At 36.2% G+C, this 20414-nt stretch overlaps 1 protein-coding gene across 1 annotated transcript; it reads left to right on the top strand.

Annotated features, from left to right (window-relative positions):
* Positions 1-4239: 4239 nt before the first annotated feature.
* On the top strand, positions 4240-13207 carry LOC149288575 (outer mitochondrial transmembrane helix translocase-like). Its single transcript, XM_089491321.1, has 9 exons — positions 4240-4383; positions 4686-4784; positions 4966-5086; positions 6228-6428; positions 6585-6691; positions 6964-7053; positions 7540-7590; positions 8008-8141; positions 13009-13207. Exons 1-9 carry the CDS (start codon positions 4324-4326, stop codon positions 13205-13207), a joined length of 1062 nt encoding a protein of 353 aa, XP_089347447.1. The 5' UTR covers positions 4240-4323.
* Positions 13208-20414: the final 7207 nt, after the last annotated feature.

Genomic DNA, 20414 nt, shown 5'->3' with positions numbered 1-20414 from the left:
GTACAGACTCTGAAAAAACTACCTCTGCAGGCAGAGAATTCCACATCCTTATTGTCCTTACTGTAAAAAACCCTTTCCTCTGATTTAGTCTAAATCTCCTTTCTTCCAGTCTAAATGCATGACCACGTGTCCTGTGCATAGTCCTGTTTATGAACAGATTTCCACACAATGGTTTGTATTGGCCCCGAATATATTTATATAACGTTATCATATCCCCTCTGAGGCGACGTTTTTCTAAACTAAACAGATTTAAATTAGTTAACCTTTCTTCATAACTATAGTGCTCCATTCCTTTTATTAATTTTGTAGCCCGCCTCTGCACCCTTTCTAGTGCTATGATATCCTTCTTTAGAATAGGTGCCCAAAATTGCACAGCATATTCAAGGTGCGGCCTTACCATTGATTTATACAGAGGCAAAATTATATCTTTATTCCGCGACTTGATGCCCCTTTTTATACACGACAATACCTTACTGGCCTTAGCAACCGCAGACTGACACTGCACATTGTTGCCTAGTTTGTTGTCTATAACAATTCCCAAATCCTCCTCATTTGTCATTACCCCTAATTCACTACCGTTTAGGGTGTAGGTTGCTTGTGCATTCGCTACCCCGAAGTGCATAACTATACATTTATCTACATTGAATTTCATCTGCCATTTGAGTGCCCAGTCCCCCAGTCTATCTAGATCCCTCTGCAGCACAGTAATATCCTGCTCGCCCTGTATAACTTTACCTAGTTTTGTGTCATCTGCAAATACAGAAACATGACTTTCAATGCCTCCTGCCAGGTCATTTATAAATAAGTTGAATAAAATTGGTCCCAGAACAGAACCCTGAGGGACACCACTTACCACTTTTGACCAGCTTGAAAATTTACCATTTATAACAACTCTCTGTTCTCTACCTCTAAGCCAGGGGTGGGCAATTAATTTTCCCATGGGGCCACATGAGAAATTGGAATGGTTTTAGAGGGCCAGACCTCTACAAACTACAAACTCCGAAGCCTTGTCCATTTTGTTAACTTATGTGCTGTTTAATAAAGTTATTCAAGCCTACGTCATTGGTAGAGGTGCTTGAATAAGTAAGGCCTGAATAACTATTAGCACAGCACAGAAGTGAACAAAATGAACAAGGCTTCGGAGTGCATACCGTATTTTTCGCTCTATAAGACGCACCTGCTGATAAGACGCACCTAGATTTTAGAGGAGAAAAAAAAGGAAAAAATATTTTGAGCTAAAAAATGGGCTAAAATATTTATTACAATAACTGAATAAGCTATGAACACAGTAAGACACACGCAGTAAGACACACACAGACACAGTAAGACACACACAGACACAGTAAGACACACACAGACACAGTGAGACACACACAGACACAGTGAGACACACACAGACACAGTAAGACACACACAGACACAGTGAGACACACACAGACACAGTGAGACACACACAGACACAGTAAGACACACACAGACACAGTAAGACACACACAGACACAGTGAGACACACACAGATACAGTAAGACACACACAGACACAGTGAGACACACACACACAGTAAGACACACACAGACACAGTAAGACACAGTGAGACACACACAGACACAGTGAGACACACACAGACACAGTGAGACACACACAGACACAGTGAGACACACACAGACACAGTAAGACACACACAGACACAGTGAGACACACACAGACACAGTGAGACACACACAGACACAGTGAGACACACACAGACACAGTAAGACACACACAGACACAGTGAGACACACACAGACACAGTAAGATACACACACACACAGTAAGACACACACACACAAACACAGTAAGACACACACACACAGTAAGACCTCCCTCCCTAACCCCCCTTCTCAGTATCTCCCCTCTAACTCCCTAACCCCCCCTTCTCAGTATCTCCCCTCTAACTCCCTAACCCCCCCTTCTCAGGATCTCCCCCCCCCGCCCCGGTCACTTACCTTAAACTCCTGTGTTGGAAGCGTGAGGCGTTTGTCTCGGGTGCCGGCGCTTCACTGCTGATCGCCGGCGTCTGACGTCATATGCCGGCGCCCAGCGTAAAGCGCCGGCACCCGAGACAAACGCTTCCAACACAGGAGTTTAAGGTAAGTGACCGGGGCGGGGGGGGACACCGGACTCATTGGTGAGTCACCAGGACACTCTTTGCGGGCCGGTCCGAGCTATTCAGCGGGCCGGATGTGGCCCGCGGGCCGTGCTTTGCCCAGGTCTGCTCTAAGCCAATGTTCTACCCAAGAACAAGAATTTGCATCTAGGCCAATTTCTTTCAGTTTGAATACTAACCTATTGTGTGGAACCGTGTCAAACGCCTTGGCAAAATCCAAGTAGATTACATCCACTGCAACACCCTGATCTACACTTCTACTTACTTCTTCGTAGAATGCAATTAAATTAGTTTGACAGGACCTAGGTTTCATAAAACCATGCTGATTTATGCTAATAATACTATTCTTCCCAAGGAATTCTTCAATATTATCCCTAAACAGCCCTTCAAATACTTTCCCAGCAACGGAAGTTAGGCTCACAGGTCTATAATTTCCGGGCACAGAGTTGGAACCCTTTTTGAAAATAGGAACCACATCTGCCTTCCTCCAATCCTCTGGTACAATTCCTGAAAGAAAAGAATCCCGAAAGATTGGAGACAGAGGTTCACTTATTTCCTGACACAGCTCCTTAAGTACTCGTGGGTGAATACCGTCAGGCCCTGGAGCCTTGTTAAAGGTTGTGTGTGTGTCTTCTACAGAATAGTGTGAATAGTTTTCCTCTTAAGACGCTTAAGTCAATAACAGAGCTGCATTTCTCATGTGTGTATGAGGACAAGGGTATGTACTTATGTTATAGGTTTACAGGGAAAAGAAAAGCTATGCGTGGTAGCATTTCATTGTACAGGGCAAGAAAATTAGCAGTCTGCTTTTCGTCCAACATCTATTTTTATCTCATTTATTTAACTTGAACCATCATTATTTGCATCTTTGAATTGATTTTTTAATGATCAGTAAGCTGTAAACATGCAGGCCACACCTACATTGCCATATATGGAAAATATGTAAATCAGGCATGTTATGTCATAATAGTTAACTTGCACGGTCTTGACTTTACTCTAAGCCACGCCCATATCACCATATATGGAAAACATGCAAAGCAGGCAACTATGATGTCATAATAGCTAGGCTATAAAACCCCGGTGCCTGCAGTCACTGTGCCCTCATTCACACAGTGATTGTTCATAGACGAGGACCTCAGAGAGAAGGAGAAGCTACAGGACTGTAGCTTCTTAGGAAAAGTATGTATACCCTAAATTATAAATGCACATAATCTAACATAGACCATAAGTCAAATGTATAGTTATATTATAAAAAGATAAAGGGATTTAGATAGTATTGTTTTGCTCAAAACTTGCTTCTCTGTTGTGGTCGAAAAATGATTGAACTGAGGTGTCCTTCCCCATGGAACGTGGTAGAATATAGATAGTAAAACAATGACATAGAAATTACTCTGCGCTAAGCAAATATGGCAAAACAAAACAGGATGTTATCATCTCCTCTATGGATAGATGGCTGCAATACAAGAGGTGGCTGAACTTTCTCCAGCAAAGCACTCAGGACCGGTGTTACATCCATCCATAACCAAAACGTTTGAAATATCTCTGATCAGAGCGCTATTATTTCTGGCCAAAAGTGGTTTAATTTATTTCATAAACAATTTGATTCCAACATCCAGCTTACAGTTACCAAGACCCATATTACCATATAAGAAAATATGCAAAGTGGGCAATTGTGATGTCATAATAGCAAAGAAGCTGCAAGGCTATAATGCGATAGAAAATGTGAGGATATTGCGTTTACAATCTAGACTTAAAAAGTAAATAGAAGTATAAAAGTATAGTTTTAAAATTAAGAAAAGGTTTTGGAAGATTTCGTTTTTTCTTAAACCCACTAGTTTGCTTCTCTTTTGGGGTTTAAAAATCAGTAAGCTGTGAACACACAAAGCAGGCAAATTTCAAGTCCTAATAATTATGTTACATGACCACTGTACCACCAGCCACAACTATATTACCATATATGGAAATATGTAAAGTGAGCAAATGTGATGTTTCATTTACTTGAAAATCTAAAGTAGCAGTTGCCAAAAAAGGTTCTTATGTATTAATGTATTTTTATTTGTCTTTAGAACATGTTTTCTATGGATGTCTTTTCTCGTTATCTGGTTGGGAATCATGTTATCGGCAATATTGTCAAACTGACGGTATTGGGCGCAGCCAGTTATTACACCGCCAAATGGATGATGCATGCCTTCGATTCAACCAGAAAACAGGAACCAGAAGATGAACCTCAGATAGAGGTATGGGACTTTTTTCTTAATAACTTTGACAATAGAGAATACCAGTAAAGTCTATAGAAAGAAGGGGTAACAATGTTTCCTAAAAGATAAAATCCTGTGATTGTAAACGGGATGTACAGATATCAGTATTTACATTAGTTCTCCAAAGCTATGTGCAGTGATCATCCATAAATCTCACCAGGTGGACCTCACACGGGAAAGGGATTTAATAGCATTGCCTGAGATGTGGTATTCTTGGTGGATCCTTAGTTAATCATTTTAAAATACGGTAAACTTACTTTTGTTCTTTTGGTATCTTGTAGGCTAAACAACCGATGAGTCAGATTGGAGGAAAAACTGTCAGTCTGACGCAATACGAAATGTGCATCGCCGCACAGTTAGTGGACCCACTCAACATGGAGGTAAGGGAAAAGGTTACATGGAAAGAAGTAAACTGGGGAAGGAAGGACCAGGACAGTGAAGAAACCTGTATATATCCTTTTAAACCCCCATTACTTTATAGTGCTATTCCTTTTTGCTTTGTCTAATATTTCTAAGGTTGCATTGTAGAAGCAGTTTTACAATTGTGTTTGTTCCCCGTAGGTGACCTGGAGTGACATCGCAGGTCTTGACAATGTCATCGAGGCCCTAATAACCAGCGTCATCCTCCCTATAAGAAAGAGACACCTGTTTCCAAAATCCAGGCTGATGCAGCCTCCTAAAGGTATTACTCAAACCATGTATGCGGGACTTTTTGGGCTGAATCTGTTTCACTTATTAAGGCTGAAGGCTCCCATTCATGACTTATTTTATATGTAGAAAGATTATCTATATGGAAGCAATTTCGTGAGCCACAAGGCTGTCCAATTCTGGCCCTCAGGCAGTTACCGTCAGGATATCCTTAGACTCGGTTGAGTTATCGACAAACCTGCTTTATTCACCAGTAAATTGAAAGTACATTTTATCTGTACTTCTTTTTACCTGTATCTGATTGTGCTGTTTGCGCTCACTGCAAGGGAGTTAACATAATGGTATCTCTATCTGGGCAGGTTTCCTTGCAGTTAGGCTGGATAATTATATCTAGATAGGTTAGTAACTGTGTAGTTATGAGAGGTGGCAAACAAAAGGCACAAAAAAGCACAGAAATAAGTAAATGAGGTGCAAAAACTCCCAACCTGTGCGCAACAGGTAGCAGAAAATGTATTTGTAGGCGGTGCAAAATATAAGAGTAAACTATAAAATCTGATACCTGAAGTAAAAAAGTAGAAATCTACTTTAAAATAATATAAAAAGGACTTGGTACAGAACTTACGAGTCACTCAGGTAAATGTTGCAGAGAAGTAGACAGTGTTACTGAGATCAACAATGTTTCGGAGTGGTAGCCTTTGTCAAGGGTAATCTGCAGAGTGACTTGGAGTGGTGCCAGTACTTCTTTTTTGTCCCTGTTATATTATGTTACAATACATTTTGACTTTTTAGCTTGGCATAAGATTGCTGCGGTATCATTTATTTGTATTATAGTATGCACCTCCAAGAAATACTTTCAAATATTTAAAAGGTTATACATTCTTGCTAAACAAAACACCAAAAGGATGTTTTTTTTTGTTTGTTGTTTTTTTTTGGGGGGGGGGGATTATTTCTTTGTAATGCTTTCTTTCAAACTTATATAATTAACTATTAGAAGCTCTTACTCCAGACTGCAATATGCAGAAATGTGCTTGATCAGAGGCTATCTTCACTTGGTACCCTTTATATTTTTAAGCAGATTAAATTACTGGAGCCTTTAAATACATTATTTTAATATTGTTCAATTACTAAAAGTACTTCTATTGTATAAATAAAATCATGCACGTTTTTTTATACAGGTGTCCTTCTTTATGGACCTCCAGGTTGTGGAAAGACACTTATTGCCAAAGCCACAGCCAAAGAAGCCGGATGCCGGTTTATTAATCTCCAGCCATCCACCCTGACCAACAAGTGGTATGGAGAGTCTGAGAAACTAGCAGCTGCTGTTTTCTCTTTGGCTGTGAAGCTCCAGCCAACTATCATTTTCATCGATGAAATCGGTAAGTTGCTCTTGGAAGTCACCAATCTCTAGCCATGCCGAATGGTGTATGTATTAGACTTCAATGTGATATTAGACAACTGGTGCCCAATCAGTGGGCATTAATGAGTCTTTTTGTACATTCATCATGCTTGACTTTTTCTTTCTCTCCACACAGACTCTTTCCTTCGAAGTCGTTCCATGAGTGACCATGAAGTGACGGCCATGATGAAAGCCCAGTTCCTAAGCCGTTGGGACGGGCTGGAGACAGGCCACAATTGTCAGGTTGGCATTACTTTAAAAATTTTTATAAGCAAATCTTCCAAACTAGAGTACATTGTTTAGGATTTTAGGCTAGAGAACACACAGATAAGATGTGTATCCAACACTTTAAAAATACAGATTGCGTGCATAAGTGTAGTTCCTAAAGGATTTTTGAGGCTCTGGGATTTGGAGAAGAAACCACACATCATTCATTCTAGATTTATCATATTTTTTCAACACATTTTCCTACCATATAGTACTTCTTATGTTTCACTTTTGTTGTATTTTCATAGGTTATTATCATGGGGGCCACTAACCGACCTCAGGACATCGATCCAGCAATACTGCGGAGGATGCCAGCCAGATTCCTGATTAAGAAACCAGTATGTAACTAAAATGTCTTTTTGAAGGAAATCCTCATGTTAAACTGGTGTATATCCATGTTCTAAATAATCTCAATACATCAACCTGCAAAAAATGTTGCATGACAAATAGAACTTTAGTAAAAAGTGGAGTTGTTTATATTTTAAAACAAACCCATTTTATGACCTGCATTAAACATTTAGTAGCTATTGTATAAATACACAACTTTTACAGCCGGTTTTAAACCAAATCACTATTGTTAAGATAAATAATGAAGATAATTAGAACTTGCGGTTCTCTTAGATAGTGATGTATGGGTCAAATACTACTAATACTAAATGCTACTGAAGAAACAAGGTTATTTAAAGTTTGTTTTAGCCACTCCATAACTATGAATTCTTCATATATTTCCCCATTCCTATACTTCAAAATGCATTCTTGTTGGGATTAACAAGACTAATTATGAATAGTTTTTCTAAAATGCTGTTTTCATCTTTTTTTTCTAGTCTACGGCACAGCGTCAATCAATTCTCAGTCTCATCTTAGAAAATGAAAATGTAAGCAACTTATACTATGATATATGTGATTTTTATGTAATGGTTGACTATTCCACCAATGGCCCAAGAACCGTCCTGCTCAGCTGGAACTGCCTCAGATAGTCACCCCTTTCCACAACATACTGTTAAATGTCAAAAATCATAACGCCACCATTCTCTGGCTACTGGTATAATATCAATCTTTTACATGATTCCTAGGCAATTGCGATCTTTTTACACAATGCATTTTCAGTTGGACACGATTCTTCTCAGTCTTGTTTGACTCTTTTCCTTTCCCTAAATGTTTAGAAAAACATGCCCTTGTTTACTCCTTATGAATCTATATCACCCGGCTTTGGTCTCTTGGTAGTTATTTGAATTACACTGGGGAAAATCACCAATTCATTGTCCTTATGTGTCCTAATATGTTTTCTTTAGGTGAATGAAGATGTAGACCTGCGTGAAATTGCCGACTACACCGATGGATTCTCAGGAAGTGATCTGAGGGAAATATGCCGCGATGCCGCTCTGCTTTCCCTCAAAGAATATGCAGACAGCCATTCAGACGTTGGGTATGTGTCACCTCTCTCTCTCTCTTATATTCATGTATTGCATATGAAACTCCTATGTAATGTTTTTTGGCTAATGGTAAACGTAAGAAAAGCCTTTGTGTTCAGTGACACAAAAAACTGACGTGACAAAGTCAAAGCAAGATGTGCCATTTTGACATAGTAAGTGCGTGTTATGGAGCACACACTCTGTCCTTCTCAGAGGAGAAACCCCCATAGACCTCCTGTTTTTTTTTTGTCCCACTGAATGATTGAGTGAATACAGTCCAGAGAACTTTACAACTTCATATTGTAGAGTTGGCTCCACCAAGTGAATCATTGTATCATTTCTCAGCATCTTCACACTTTGTAAACTCAACTCGCAGTAAGTTAGATTTCAGAGTGACAATGAGCTGATAACAAAACTATGCCCACTGACAAGCTATTTTTATTTCTTCTTTTCCAGCTTTTGTCAGGATAGTGTAAAAATAGGACGGCTCCACTTACATAAGGCAATAGAAAGAATGTGCATGTTCCAGGAGCCAATGAGCCAGGGAATCGACATGCTGTCCTAATACACGAAGCCTAATGGATTTAGAGATAACCAAGACGTATTGGTTCTCAAGTTGGACTCATAGGATTATTATTAGTAATAGTATTGTTAGTTGTAAGTTGTAAGTTGTAGTTTGAATAAAGTAGGTTAAGGCCAAGGGCAGTGTTATCTTTCTGTTTAAGGTTGTGTGTGTGTGTCTTCTACAGAATAGTGTGAATAGTTTTCCTCTTAAGACGCTTAAGTCAATAACAGAGCTGCAGAACCTGCGTGTGTTATATAAATGTCATTTAATAGTCCAAAAACATACGCATTTTATTCCGGAAATTAAATGAGTGCATTTCTCATGTGTGTATGAGGACAAGGGTATGTACTTATGTTATAGGTTTACAGGGAAAAGAAAAGCTATGCGTGGTAACATTTAATTGTACAGGGCAAGAAAATTAGCCTAGAAGGAAGGATATATATTCCTTCTTAATGATCATGAAAAGTAAAACCAAATCTCTTGTTCTTCTGCGCCATTCATAGACTAGCGCAAACGTCCAGTCCTGTGAAGGCTTAACGTATGGACAAAATTCTGATAAAATGCAGACTAACATTATTAGAAATACTTTAAAGCTCTACAGAAATGAATTGTCACAGTCTTATCCACTTAAACATGGCTGAGGCCTTTAGAAAACTTTATTAAGGCAAGCGAGAAGATACCATATAAACAGTGAGCAGAGACATCCAGAAACATCACCACCTACTGATGGAACAGTATATAAAACATAAACTGGAGACAATAGTTGTTGCGGCAGACTTAAAAGACACAGGGTTCCAAGATGCATACAATATGCACTTTTCAAGTCTAGGAGTCTATAAAACATTTTCACTTGAATAAAGTGTTATAAGTTATTGAGTTTGCTTTGGTTGGAAAAATCTAATATATATATATTATGCATGTATGAATGAAATGAGACACACACTCATTGTATATGTATATACTCTATATGTACAATGTATTTCCTGTTTGCTCAGGAGTCACTCATCACAGCCCTCTTTCGCCTCATCTTTTTGTCTGTTGCATAGAGTTCTTTGTTAAACCGATCAGACGTATTGAGAAAAGAGGGATCACCAGGTCCCGACGTCGGATCAATTCGCTTTTGGAACGCAACATCCTCGGACCATGAGCTCTCCATTGGTATACCGGGATTGATGCACGAAATAGAGACTTTTTGTCGTGTGGGCATTGCTGGACATATAACTGTATGGAGGCACTGGGCTGTCTGGTCGTTGATGGGATTATACTCCTGATCCAAATATGTTGTCTATAGATATACATATCTTTGATGTTCTCAATAAAGTCAGTTCCTGTTTTACCTCAATACGCGTTCTGTCTTATTATTGGGGTAAGCCTCGGTGCTGTCCTTGTAAGGACAGTAATGAACTATATTGCTACGCTCCAGTGCCACTAAGGTTCATGAGGAGCGGTGTTTCCTGCTGTCTTCGGCGCTAGCTCCACCTCACGATTGAAGTCTTGTATTCCTGGTAGCTATGGGGAAAAGAAAACAGCCTCTGGAGGGTGTACCCAGTTGGGGTATGGGTAGGTCCCGTCACATTGGTGCTTCCGGAGAGTGATTTTACCACTCGCAAGATGGCGGCACGTCCTTATAACAAAGATGGAAAAGTTTACTAGAGGGTCTCCAGACCCTCTTGAGAACTCTGGCTCCACTTGCAGGTTACTGCATTCAACCATACAAGTCAATGGAGCCCAGCTTTCTAATCACAATGTGATTAGTAAAACATTTAATAAATAATAAAAGAAAATGAAAAAAATGTAAAAATAAAATTAGTAACATTTTAAAATAATTTAAAATAATAATCAGAGGAACCATCCAGTTCCATCAAAATGTAAAAAAAGTCCAAAAACAAATAAGCTGTTTCCCCATAATTAAAGATTATATCCCCCAAGTATCCATACAGTTGCTGTTTAAATGTCTGTACAGACTCAGATAAAACTACATCTGCAGGCAGAGAATTCCACATCCTTATTGTCCTTACTGTAAAAAACCCTTTCCTCTGCTTTAGACTAAATCTGCTTTCTTCCTGTCTAAATGCATGACCACGTGTCCTGTGCATAGTCCTGTTTATGAACAGATTTCCACACAATGGTTTGTATTGGCCCCGAATATATTTATATAAAGCTATCATATTCCCTCTGAGGCGCTGTTTTTCTAAACTAAACAGATTTAAATTTGTTAACCTTTCCTGAATTTGTTTTTCTTCCTGGATCTGTAACTTTTTTTCTGCTTGGACCTTATTTTCTGGAAAAGACAAAAAGAAAGTTCCCTTCGGGTCTCTATTGGAAACCCACGGACCTATGGTATATAGTCTCTCATCCGTCTTCATAGGTTCCTTTAAAGTAAATAGCAATTTATTACAGTTATCAAAGGTTGTACATTCGGATCGTAATCATTTCAATCTTGTTTTGATCTTGCTCGCTCCTGCCCCGAAAATATCATATCCCCAATCTCGACTAGCTGTTGTCCACATAGCATAATCCCAACCAAGGCATGATGTTATACTTCGTTTTCCAGGGGGCTTTTCGGGCATCCAGCATATATATATATATATATATATATACATCGGCCTTAGCATAGTTTCTTGCTTGCCCAATATTTTTACAATGAATTAATTTACACAGATCAATAACAATGCAACTATCTCCTGTTAATAAAAAAGTCAGATTTTGTGCTTTGGTATCTTCCCATCTGGTCACCTTCTTGTTCTCATCCCACTTAGCATTAGCATTAGAATAAGGAATTACTGTAAAAACATCAGTCACTACCCAAAAAACTATAAGCAGGCACCACCCCTTCATCCTATCTGGCCGTCAACTCAGGGTTTGGGGAATGGATTTCTTCACTGGTTTGAGACGAGTCCAACCTATCGTCTGGACCCCCCTTTGTACCCAGACTTAATGAGTGACTACCAGCAAGTGGTGTTACCTTCTTACAGTGTGACTGATGTATACAACAACTCCTCTCAGCTTACACGCCGTGGGGTGGTTAATAGTACTTGGTACGGTCTTTCCCACCTCGGTGATGACCAATTCTTTCATTTGATTATCCTTATTAGTACCCAATCTCCAAAGCAACGTTCAATTTCTCAGGAATTGGCTCTTATGTTTCTGGAAGAGAATTAACAGTTTGTATTGATCTGGTATTCAACATTTTTGCCATATAATCTGCTAGGGTCAATTCCCTTTCATCATTTGCTTCTTTTATCTTTATCTGTGGCAAACTATAGGGTCTCTCATACATTACTTCAAATGGGATGAGGCCTTGCTTATTGGGTGTAATACGCATACTCAATTTTACCATAGGTAGGCAAGAAATTCTTCTCAGTTTCTGCCATGGTCTTTTTTAATTTATTCTTTATTGTTCCAATGTTTCTTTCCACCAACCCTGCTGACTGAGGATGATAGGCGCAATGATTCTTTAATTGTATACCAAATACTTGTGCAAATCTGGAGATTAGTTGATTGACAAAATGAGGCCCATTGTCACTATATATTCTTTCTGGTATTTCAAATACCAACATTTTTATCCTTCTGTCCCTTTCCCTTACTGTGGAATATCCCCATAATACAATCTCACCGCAATGTCAAAAAAGACAGAAAAAAGAAAATCTTTCGGTATTTATAAGATACCACGTCTGGACAGAGTGAAACAGAGAGCTCTTGGTATTTATAAGATACCACTTATTGACAGAGTGAAACAAAGGACCTCTGTATTTATGAGATACCGCTTCTAGACAGAATGAAACAAAGGACCTCTGTAATTATAAGATACCGTACATAGACAGTAGAGGTAGGAAAATTGCTTTCGCAGCGAAGTTGTTCACTTGCAATCCCAGCACTTGATCACAGAGAGCTTCTCACAAATGCCGGGGGGCGTATTAACAACAACCTTATTCACTGTTCGTTCGCCGTAAAAGACTCCTGAACAGTCATTCACACAGACAGAGTCATTCAGACATGATTTGTGACATGGGTTGGTATAGCTGTCCCTGGACCATAAGAGTTCTTCTCTTTAAGGTCTTGTGATACTCTTTCACAATAATACAAGCTGCAAGCAACCCCAACAGTATTACCACAATCACAAACAACAACAATTCGTTATCACAAAAATAATGACTAACTATCTGTGCACATTTCTCCTGATCAGCCTCATATTACTCCAAGTAATATTTCTCATTGTCGAATGCATACGCAGTTATTTATTTCAGTAGTCCCTGACAGACTTTGACCACTTATAATATTTCCCAGAAATATTTTTCCTACTCACATTTCTGAAGAGAAGACCGTCATAAACTTTCGGGAGGACGCTGCCGGTTTCAGGGACGATGTCGCGAAGTGCCTCTGGTTAACAGCAATCTTAGCTGGAGGACTTATATTATTACCCCAGATGCAGATCCTCGAGGTGTGGTTCCTCAGGACCGTCGTCCCTGTCTCCGGTCAGGACCTCCTCACACAGGGCACCAAAATGTTGGTTGAATTAATGGTCGAATTCTCCTCAGAAAGAGTTTTCCTTTATTTAGATCATGCGCATAATCGACACAAGACACACAAGAAACAAAAGTCGAAGCGTTGTCTGATTACATGTTTGGATTACATGGTTTATATAACCTCTTATCTATTTCTAATAGCATGCTTCATTCTGATTGGTTACCTTTCAAGCAAGTTACACCTCTTTAAGCTGCATAATTAAGAATGGCCTAGACTTGACCCTTTGCACATATATATATGTAGAACATAGAGTAGACGTTTTGACGTGAACTCGTGCATATATCATAGACTAGACATTTTCTACTTTCTTATGTCTTTGTCAGAAATACTATTTATGATAACACACGCATTTTTCTAACACCATAACATATAATGCTCCATTCCTTTTATTAATTTTGTAGCCCGCCTCTGCACCCTTTCTATTGCTATGATATCCTTCTTTAGAATAGGTGCCCAAAATTGCACAGCATATTCAAGGTGCGGCCTTACCATTGATTTATACAGAGGCAAAATTATATCTTTATTCCGCGACTTGATGCCCCTTTTTATACACGACAATACCTTACTGGCCTTAGCAACCGCAGACTGACACTGCACATTGTTGCCTAGTTTGTTGTCTACAACAATTCCCAAATCCTCCTCATTTGTCATTACCCCTAATTCACTACCGTTTAGGGTGTAGGTTGCTTGTGCATTCGCTACCCAGAAGTGCATAACTTTACATTTATCTACATTGAATTTCATCTGCCATTTGAGTGCCCAGTCCCCAGTCTATCTAGATCCCTCTGCAGCACAGTAATATCCTGCTCGCCCTGTATAACTTTACCTAGTTTTGTGTCATCTGCAAATACAGAAACATGACTTTCAATGCCTCCTGCCAGGTCATTTATAAATAAGTTGAATAAAATTGGTCCCAGAACAGAACCCTGAGGGACACCACTTTTGACCAGCTCGAAAATTTACCATTTATAACAACTCTCTGTTCTCTATCTCTAAGCCAAGGTTCTACCTGAGCACAAGAATTTGCATCTAGACCAATTTCCTGCAGTTTGAATACTAACCTATTGTGTGGAACCGTCTCAAACGCCTTGGCAAAATCCAAGTAGATTACATCCACTGCAACCCCCTGATCTATACTTTGACTTACTTCTTTGTAGAATGCAATTAAATTAGTTTAACAGGACCTATGTTTCATAAAACCATGCTGATTTTTGCTAATAATACTGTTCTTCCCAATGAATTCTTTTTTTTTTTTTTTTTAAGATTTTATTACATATAAAATTTGACCATTACAAACATATAACAAGACAAGATCTTACATTTCTATGTCTCAAGAGTAAAATTTTACAAAATAAAATATCTGACATACATACAATGACAGTAAATTGAGATTATCATAATCTGATATTATAACCAGAGCTGCGGGAGGGAGGAAGAGAAAATATCATAAAATTACTAATAATGAAAATAATAATAGTAATTTGCCAAGGTTAAAAAAAAGAAAAAATTAAAAATATAAGAAAAAAAGAAGAAAAGAGAGAGAAAAAGGAATCTCTATTATACTAAATCGGTCTCCGAGATCATATTTTGCCATGGGAGCCAGATTGCCTTATAATTATAGATGTTACTATATATCCTATAAAATTGTTTTTCCATTTTATATTGATAATTTATCTGAGTAATTACTTGAGACCATGACGGTGCTTGTTCCATTTTCCAGTTTCTTGCGATACAAATTTTGATAGCGGCCAGAATGTTAATGGCCAGATATCGATTTGATTTATTTTGCAAGGATATGTCGATATGAAATAAAAAAGTTTGAGGGTACAATATTAAGTCGAACCCAAATAAATTCCTAAATAATTCAACAACTTTAAATTTCATATTAGAGAGTTTGTCACATTCCCACCAGATATGTAGCATGGATCCTAATTCTAATTTACATCTCCAACATTTGTTAGAAGTGGATCCATACATTTTATGTATAGATGTCGGAACGTAATACCATCTGTGAAGGAGTTTAAAAAATTGTTCGTGCCTTTCTTGTGTTAATCCAGGCTGCAGCCCAGATATCAGATGAATAAGAAATTCCCAAGTCCGTTTCCCATTTTAAGATAGTATTGGGTTTATCTGGAATAGAATCTTGTTCAAGCAGTTTAGTTATTTGCATAATTGTATTTCTTTTATGATGTCTGTTCAAAAACCTATCCAGATTAGTCAAAGGTCTGACCGGGTTATGTTTAATAAAATTTCTAATCCTTAAATATGGGAAAAATTCTTTACTTAAGAAAGAATATTTAACTTGTAGTTCTTTAAAGGAAGCTAGGTCCGTAGAAGACCAGATGTCCTCTAATGTAGCCACTCCTTGGGAAAACCAGAGTCTTAAATCAATATCTTTTATCAGATTTTGCAAGACTATTAGAGGAGTAAATATCGAAGAAGACTCAGTTATACCAAATTTTTTCATGAAACTAATCATGTTGTTCAAAAAATTCGAGATGATAGGGTTAACAATCTCTAAATCATTTATTCCCTTTATATTGAACCAATACAGATAATATGGATCTAAATTATGACACTTCCACCTCTCGTATCTATACCATGGAAGGTGCAGTTCTCGTTTTGTATCCCATGCCAAAAAATGGCCAAAGAGGCAGATTTGATGGAGGGTACGTAAATTGGAGAAATTAAGTCCAATCTGTGAGAGACTTTTGGTAAGTATTATTCATGAGATCCTCGATTTTTTACCCAACCATACGAATGAGTAAAGTAATTTTTCAAATTGATTTAAAATTCTTAGTGGAACTGATAAAGGAATAACTCTGAATAAGTAAATTAATTTTGGAAGGACATACGACTTTAATGTGTTTAGTCTGCCTAACCATGATATTTCTAAGCCTTTCCATTGTGTAAGTTGATTTCTCAGAGTTTCCAGAAGGATAGTATAGTTATTAATTACAGTATCTCTAAGGTTCTGATATATCTTAATGCCTAGATAGTCAATGTGGTTTTGTCCCCATAAAAAAGCAAAGTTACTTTTAATTTCTTCAAATCTAGAAAATCCATATTAAAGTCAATGATCTGAGATTTATCTAAATTCAATTTATAATTAGAGTATACTGCATATTCCTTAATACTTTCCAATGTCTCTGAGAGTGATATTTCAGGTAAAGATAAAGTGAGGAGAATATCATCTGCGTATAAAGAGATTTTGTGTTCATATGGACCTGTTGTTATTCCAGAGATTTTTTCCGACCGACGTATTATCGTCGCGAGGGGTTCAATAGAGAGGGCATACAGTAATGGAGCTAGAGGGTATCCTTGTCTTGTCCCATTATTGATAGAAAAAATGGTCGAATTTAAGTTTGAACCTGAGATCTTTGCTTGCAGATTTTTATACTGCTGTCCATTCAGGCCAAACATTTTTAAAGTTTCTTCCAAAAAGGGCCAACTCACCCGGTCAAAAGCCTTCTCCGCATCTAAGGCTAAGAAGACTGCCGGCGTATTATTAAAGTGTATTTCATGTATAAGATTTAATATCCTACGGGTATTATCTTCACCACTCCTACCCAGTATAAAGCCCGTTTGGTCTGAATGGATCAAGTCCTGCATAACAGCAGCTAATCTGTTAGCTAAAATTTTTGAAAATATTTTAATGTCAAGGTTTATAAGAGAAATAGGGCGGTAGTTTGAAACCTTACTCAGATCTTTCCCAATCTTTGGGATAGGAGTTATTGTGGTCTGTAACATTTCCGACGGAAACTCTTTCCCTAAAGGAACTTCTCTAAATACTTTCAATAATAATGGAGATATTATAGGGTCCAATAATTGATAGAAAGGAGCTGAAAATCCATCTGGACCGGGAGCTTTGGATTCCTTATTATAGTGTTAATCTCAGAGAGTTGAATAGATAGATTTAAGTTTTCCAACTTTACTTTAGATAGTTTAGGTAAATTTAAATCGTTAAGAAATGAACTTATCTGTGTTTTATCCTTATTAACTATAGGTAAATTATATAATGTGCTATAGTATTCTCTAAAAGCTTCTCCAATTAGTTTTGGGGTTAAATAGGTTTTACCATTATATACGATCTTATTAATTCTACTTTTAGCTAACCTATTTTTAATTTTTTTAGTTAAATTCTTACTGGCCCTGTTACTACTGTAATACCAATCCTGTTTAAGGAATAAAAGATTTTTATTGATGTTCTCCATTAGTCTCTCTTTAATCTTACATTGAATTTCTTTTATGTCTGTGTATAGGAGATTTGAAGGTCTTATTTTATTACTAGCTTCTAATTGTGCCAGCTCAATATATAAATCTGTTAGGGTCGCGCCTTTCATTTTCTTTATATATGCACCCTGTTTTATAAGATAGCCCCGCATGGTGCATTTAAAAGCGCACCATAGAGTTGCAATCGAGACTGTACCATTATCGTTGGTCTCAATAAAATTTTTGGCCAAATTCCTAAGTTGTTCCTTGAAATCGCGTGAAAGCAAAAGGGATTCATTAAGCCTCCAATTAGATTTTATTTTAAATTCTTCATTGTTTTTAATTTTTATAAAGATAGGTGCGTGATCGGACCAAGTCAAATTTCCTATAGTAGGCGACTCATAGATTTCTAAAGATTTATTGTCTGAAAAAAACATATCAATTCTGGAATACGAGTGATGCCTAACAGAATAATGCGTAAACTCCTTCACAGATGGATTACACATTCTCCAAATATCGAACAAATTATTACGCGCAAGACACCGAGAAAATGAGTTAGCTAAGGATTTCAACTTTAAATTTGGATATGTACCATGCATAAAACTCTTATCCAATTTAACGTCTAATATACAATTCATATCTCCTCCGATTACTAAGAAACCTTTTGAGATAGCATGGACTTTTTCAGGAGTTTTATCCAAAAATCTAACTGTAGAGATATTTGGTGCATATATATTAACTAACGTATAGGTCACGTCATTCAACTTACAAAGGAGAATAGTGTATCTAGCTTCTTGGTCAGATTCCATATCTGTTCAAACTTAATATTTTTGTTTATCAAGATTGCAACTCCTCTTTTTTTCCCCCACTTAAACTGGAGTGAGTAATAACAGGGTATTTCTTATAAGTCCAATGGTGGGAAACTCCTTTTTTCCAATGTGTTTCTTGCGCAAAACATATGTCTATTTGTTCTCTAATTAACATATCATATAAGAAACCTCTTTTGTATGGGAATTTAAACCTTGGCAATTAATAGAAACAAGTTTAAGTGTCATAGATATTAAATAATATTAGGCCCTCTTCCTCCCTCCTCAACTTTGATTTACCGTCAAGACATAGACAGACAACAAAAAACAAAGCATTTATACAGTTTACACATGAAAATCTTTCATGCGTCCTTTGCCCCATCATTAGATTGGGCGAATTCATGCGTAGGTGCCGACGTTTAGGAGACCTTTAAGTTAATAAAAAAAAATAAAAAAAAAAATATTTGTATATTTTAAATAATGTCTAGGCACCAGTAGACCAGCTTAATGTAATTTAAATTGATCATATTAACAAATTAGTGTACTACTACTTCTTTAAATATGGTAAATTCTTTTAGCCATATTAATTAATGAATAGGGTGATAATAAATAAGTAAAAATTTTAAGTGTAATTTAACCAAATAAGTAAATAAATAATATTTATTAAGCAGTGTTTATGTGCAATACACTAATATGATGTAATTATATCTTAGTATATTATTTAATTAATTAATACACTTCTATTTTCATTAAAATATAATAAATTCGATTTTAACCAATATAGTTAATGAAAATAATAATAATAAATGAATTAATAAAAATAAAGATATACATTAAATAAATAAATACATTATTGTAAGTAATAATTAAGTGCAAATGAGCAAAAACAAGGTGCTAAATGATACCAAAGTATCATTATTATATGATACTTTCATTATTAATGGAATTAATTAATCAATAATAATATTAATAAATAAGTTATTTCATCCAATAAATACATTATTGTAAATAATAATTAGGTGCAAATAAACAGGTATAAAGTGCTAAAGAAATTTAGTGTGCTGCCACTTCATTGTTAAGTGATAAATTCATTATTAGTAGAATTAATTAATCGATAATAATAATAAGTAGATTATTACAAAATTAAATATAAGTTAAATAAATATTTAATATAATATATTGTTTAGACACTAGTAAACATGTGAAGCATGTAAAAAAATGGCTTAACCCAGTAATACTTAAAACTTTCAATTTCCTCAAGCTTGTTTTTTAATTATTGTAAGTGATAATTAAGTGCAAATGAGCAAAAATAAAGTGCTAGAGGCATTTAATGTGCCGCCATTTCATTATTATATAATACTTTCATTATTAATAGAATTAATTAATCAGTAATAATAATAATAAGTAAGTTATTTCATCAAATAAATACGTTATTGTAAATAATAATTAAGTGCAAATAAGCAGATATAAAGTGCTAAAGAAATTTAGTGTGCAGCCATTTCATTGTTATATAATAAATTCATTATTGGTAAAATTAATTAATCAATAATAATAATAAGTAAATTATTACAGAATTAAATATAAATTAAGTAAATAAATAATATAATATATTGTTTAGACACTAGTAAACATATGAAATATGTAAGAAATGGCTTAACCCAGTAGCACTTTAAACTTACAAATTCCTCAAACTTATTTTTTAATTATTGTAAGTGATAATTAAGTGCAAATGAGCAAGAATAAAGTGCTAAAAACATTTAGTGTGCTGCCATTTCATTATTATATGATAATTTCATTATTAATGGAATTAATCAATCAATAATAATAATAATAAATAAATTACTGCATCAAATAAATACATTATTATAGGTAGTAATTAAGTGCAATTTAGCGGGTATAAAGTGCCAAAGGCATTTAGTGTGCTGCCACTTCATTGTTATGTGATCATTGGTAAAATTAGTTAATCAATAATAATAATAAATAAATTATTACAGTGTGTATTTCTAGTGTATATTAATGTTCCTTTACCCAAAATTAATATTTATAATGTGGTGTATTGAGTCTGCAAATAATAGTGAATATTTGCAGAATTAAAGTGCAAAGGTGCTAACTATCCAAATAAATAGAAAATATGGTGAAAGTTAAAATAATAAATATTATAGATATTTAAGTAGATA

This window comes from Sceloporus occidentalis, unplaced genomic scaffold (genome assembly GCF_023333645.1).
Source record: "Sceloporus occidentalis isolate IW3139 unplaced genomic scaffold, rSceOcc1.0.p SCAF_50, whole genome shotgun sequence".
Taxonomy (NCBI): domain Eukaryota; kingdom Metazoa; phylum Chordata; class Lepidosauria; order Squamata; family Phrynosomatidae; genus Sceloporus; species Sceloporus occidentalis.
This window is presented reverse-complemented; position numbering and strand designations above follow the sequence as displayed.

Bases quoted from the DNA above. Each gene is read 5' to 3' on its own strand.
- LOC149288575 (XM_089491321.1), top strand. From the start codon at position 4,324: ATGATGCATGCCTTCGATTCAACCAGAAAACAGGAACCAGAAGATGAA. The intron at 4,785-4,965 runs GTAAGGGAAAAG...TGTTCCCCGTAG, and splicing joins TGGACCCACTCAACATGGAG to GTGACCTGGAGTGACATCGC. The intron at 7,591-8,007 runs GTAAGCAACTTA...TGTTTTCTTTAG, and splicing joins TCATCTTAGAAAATGAAAAT to GTGAATGAAGATGTAGACCT.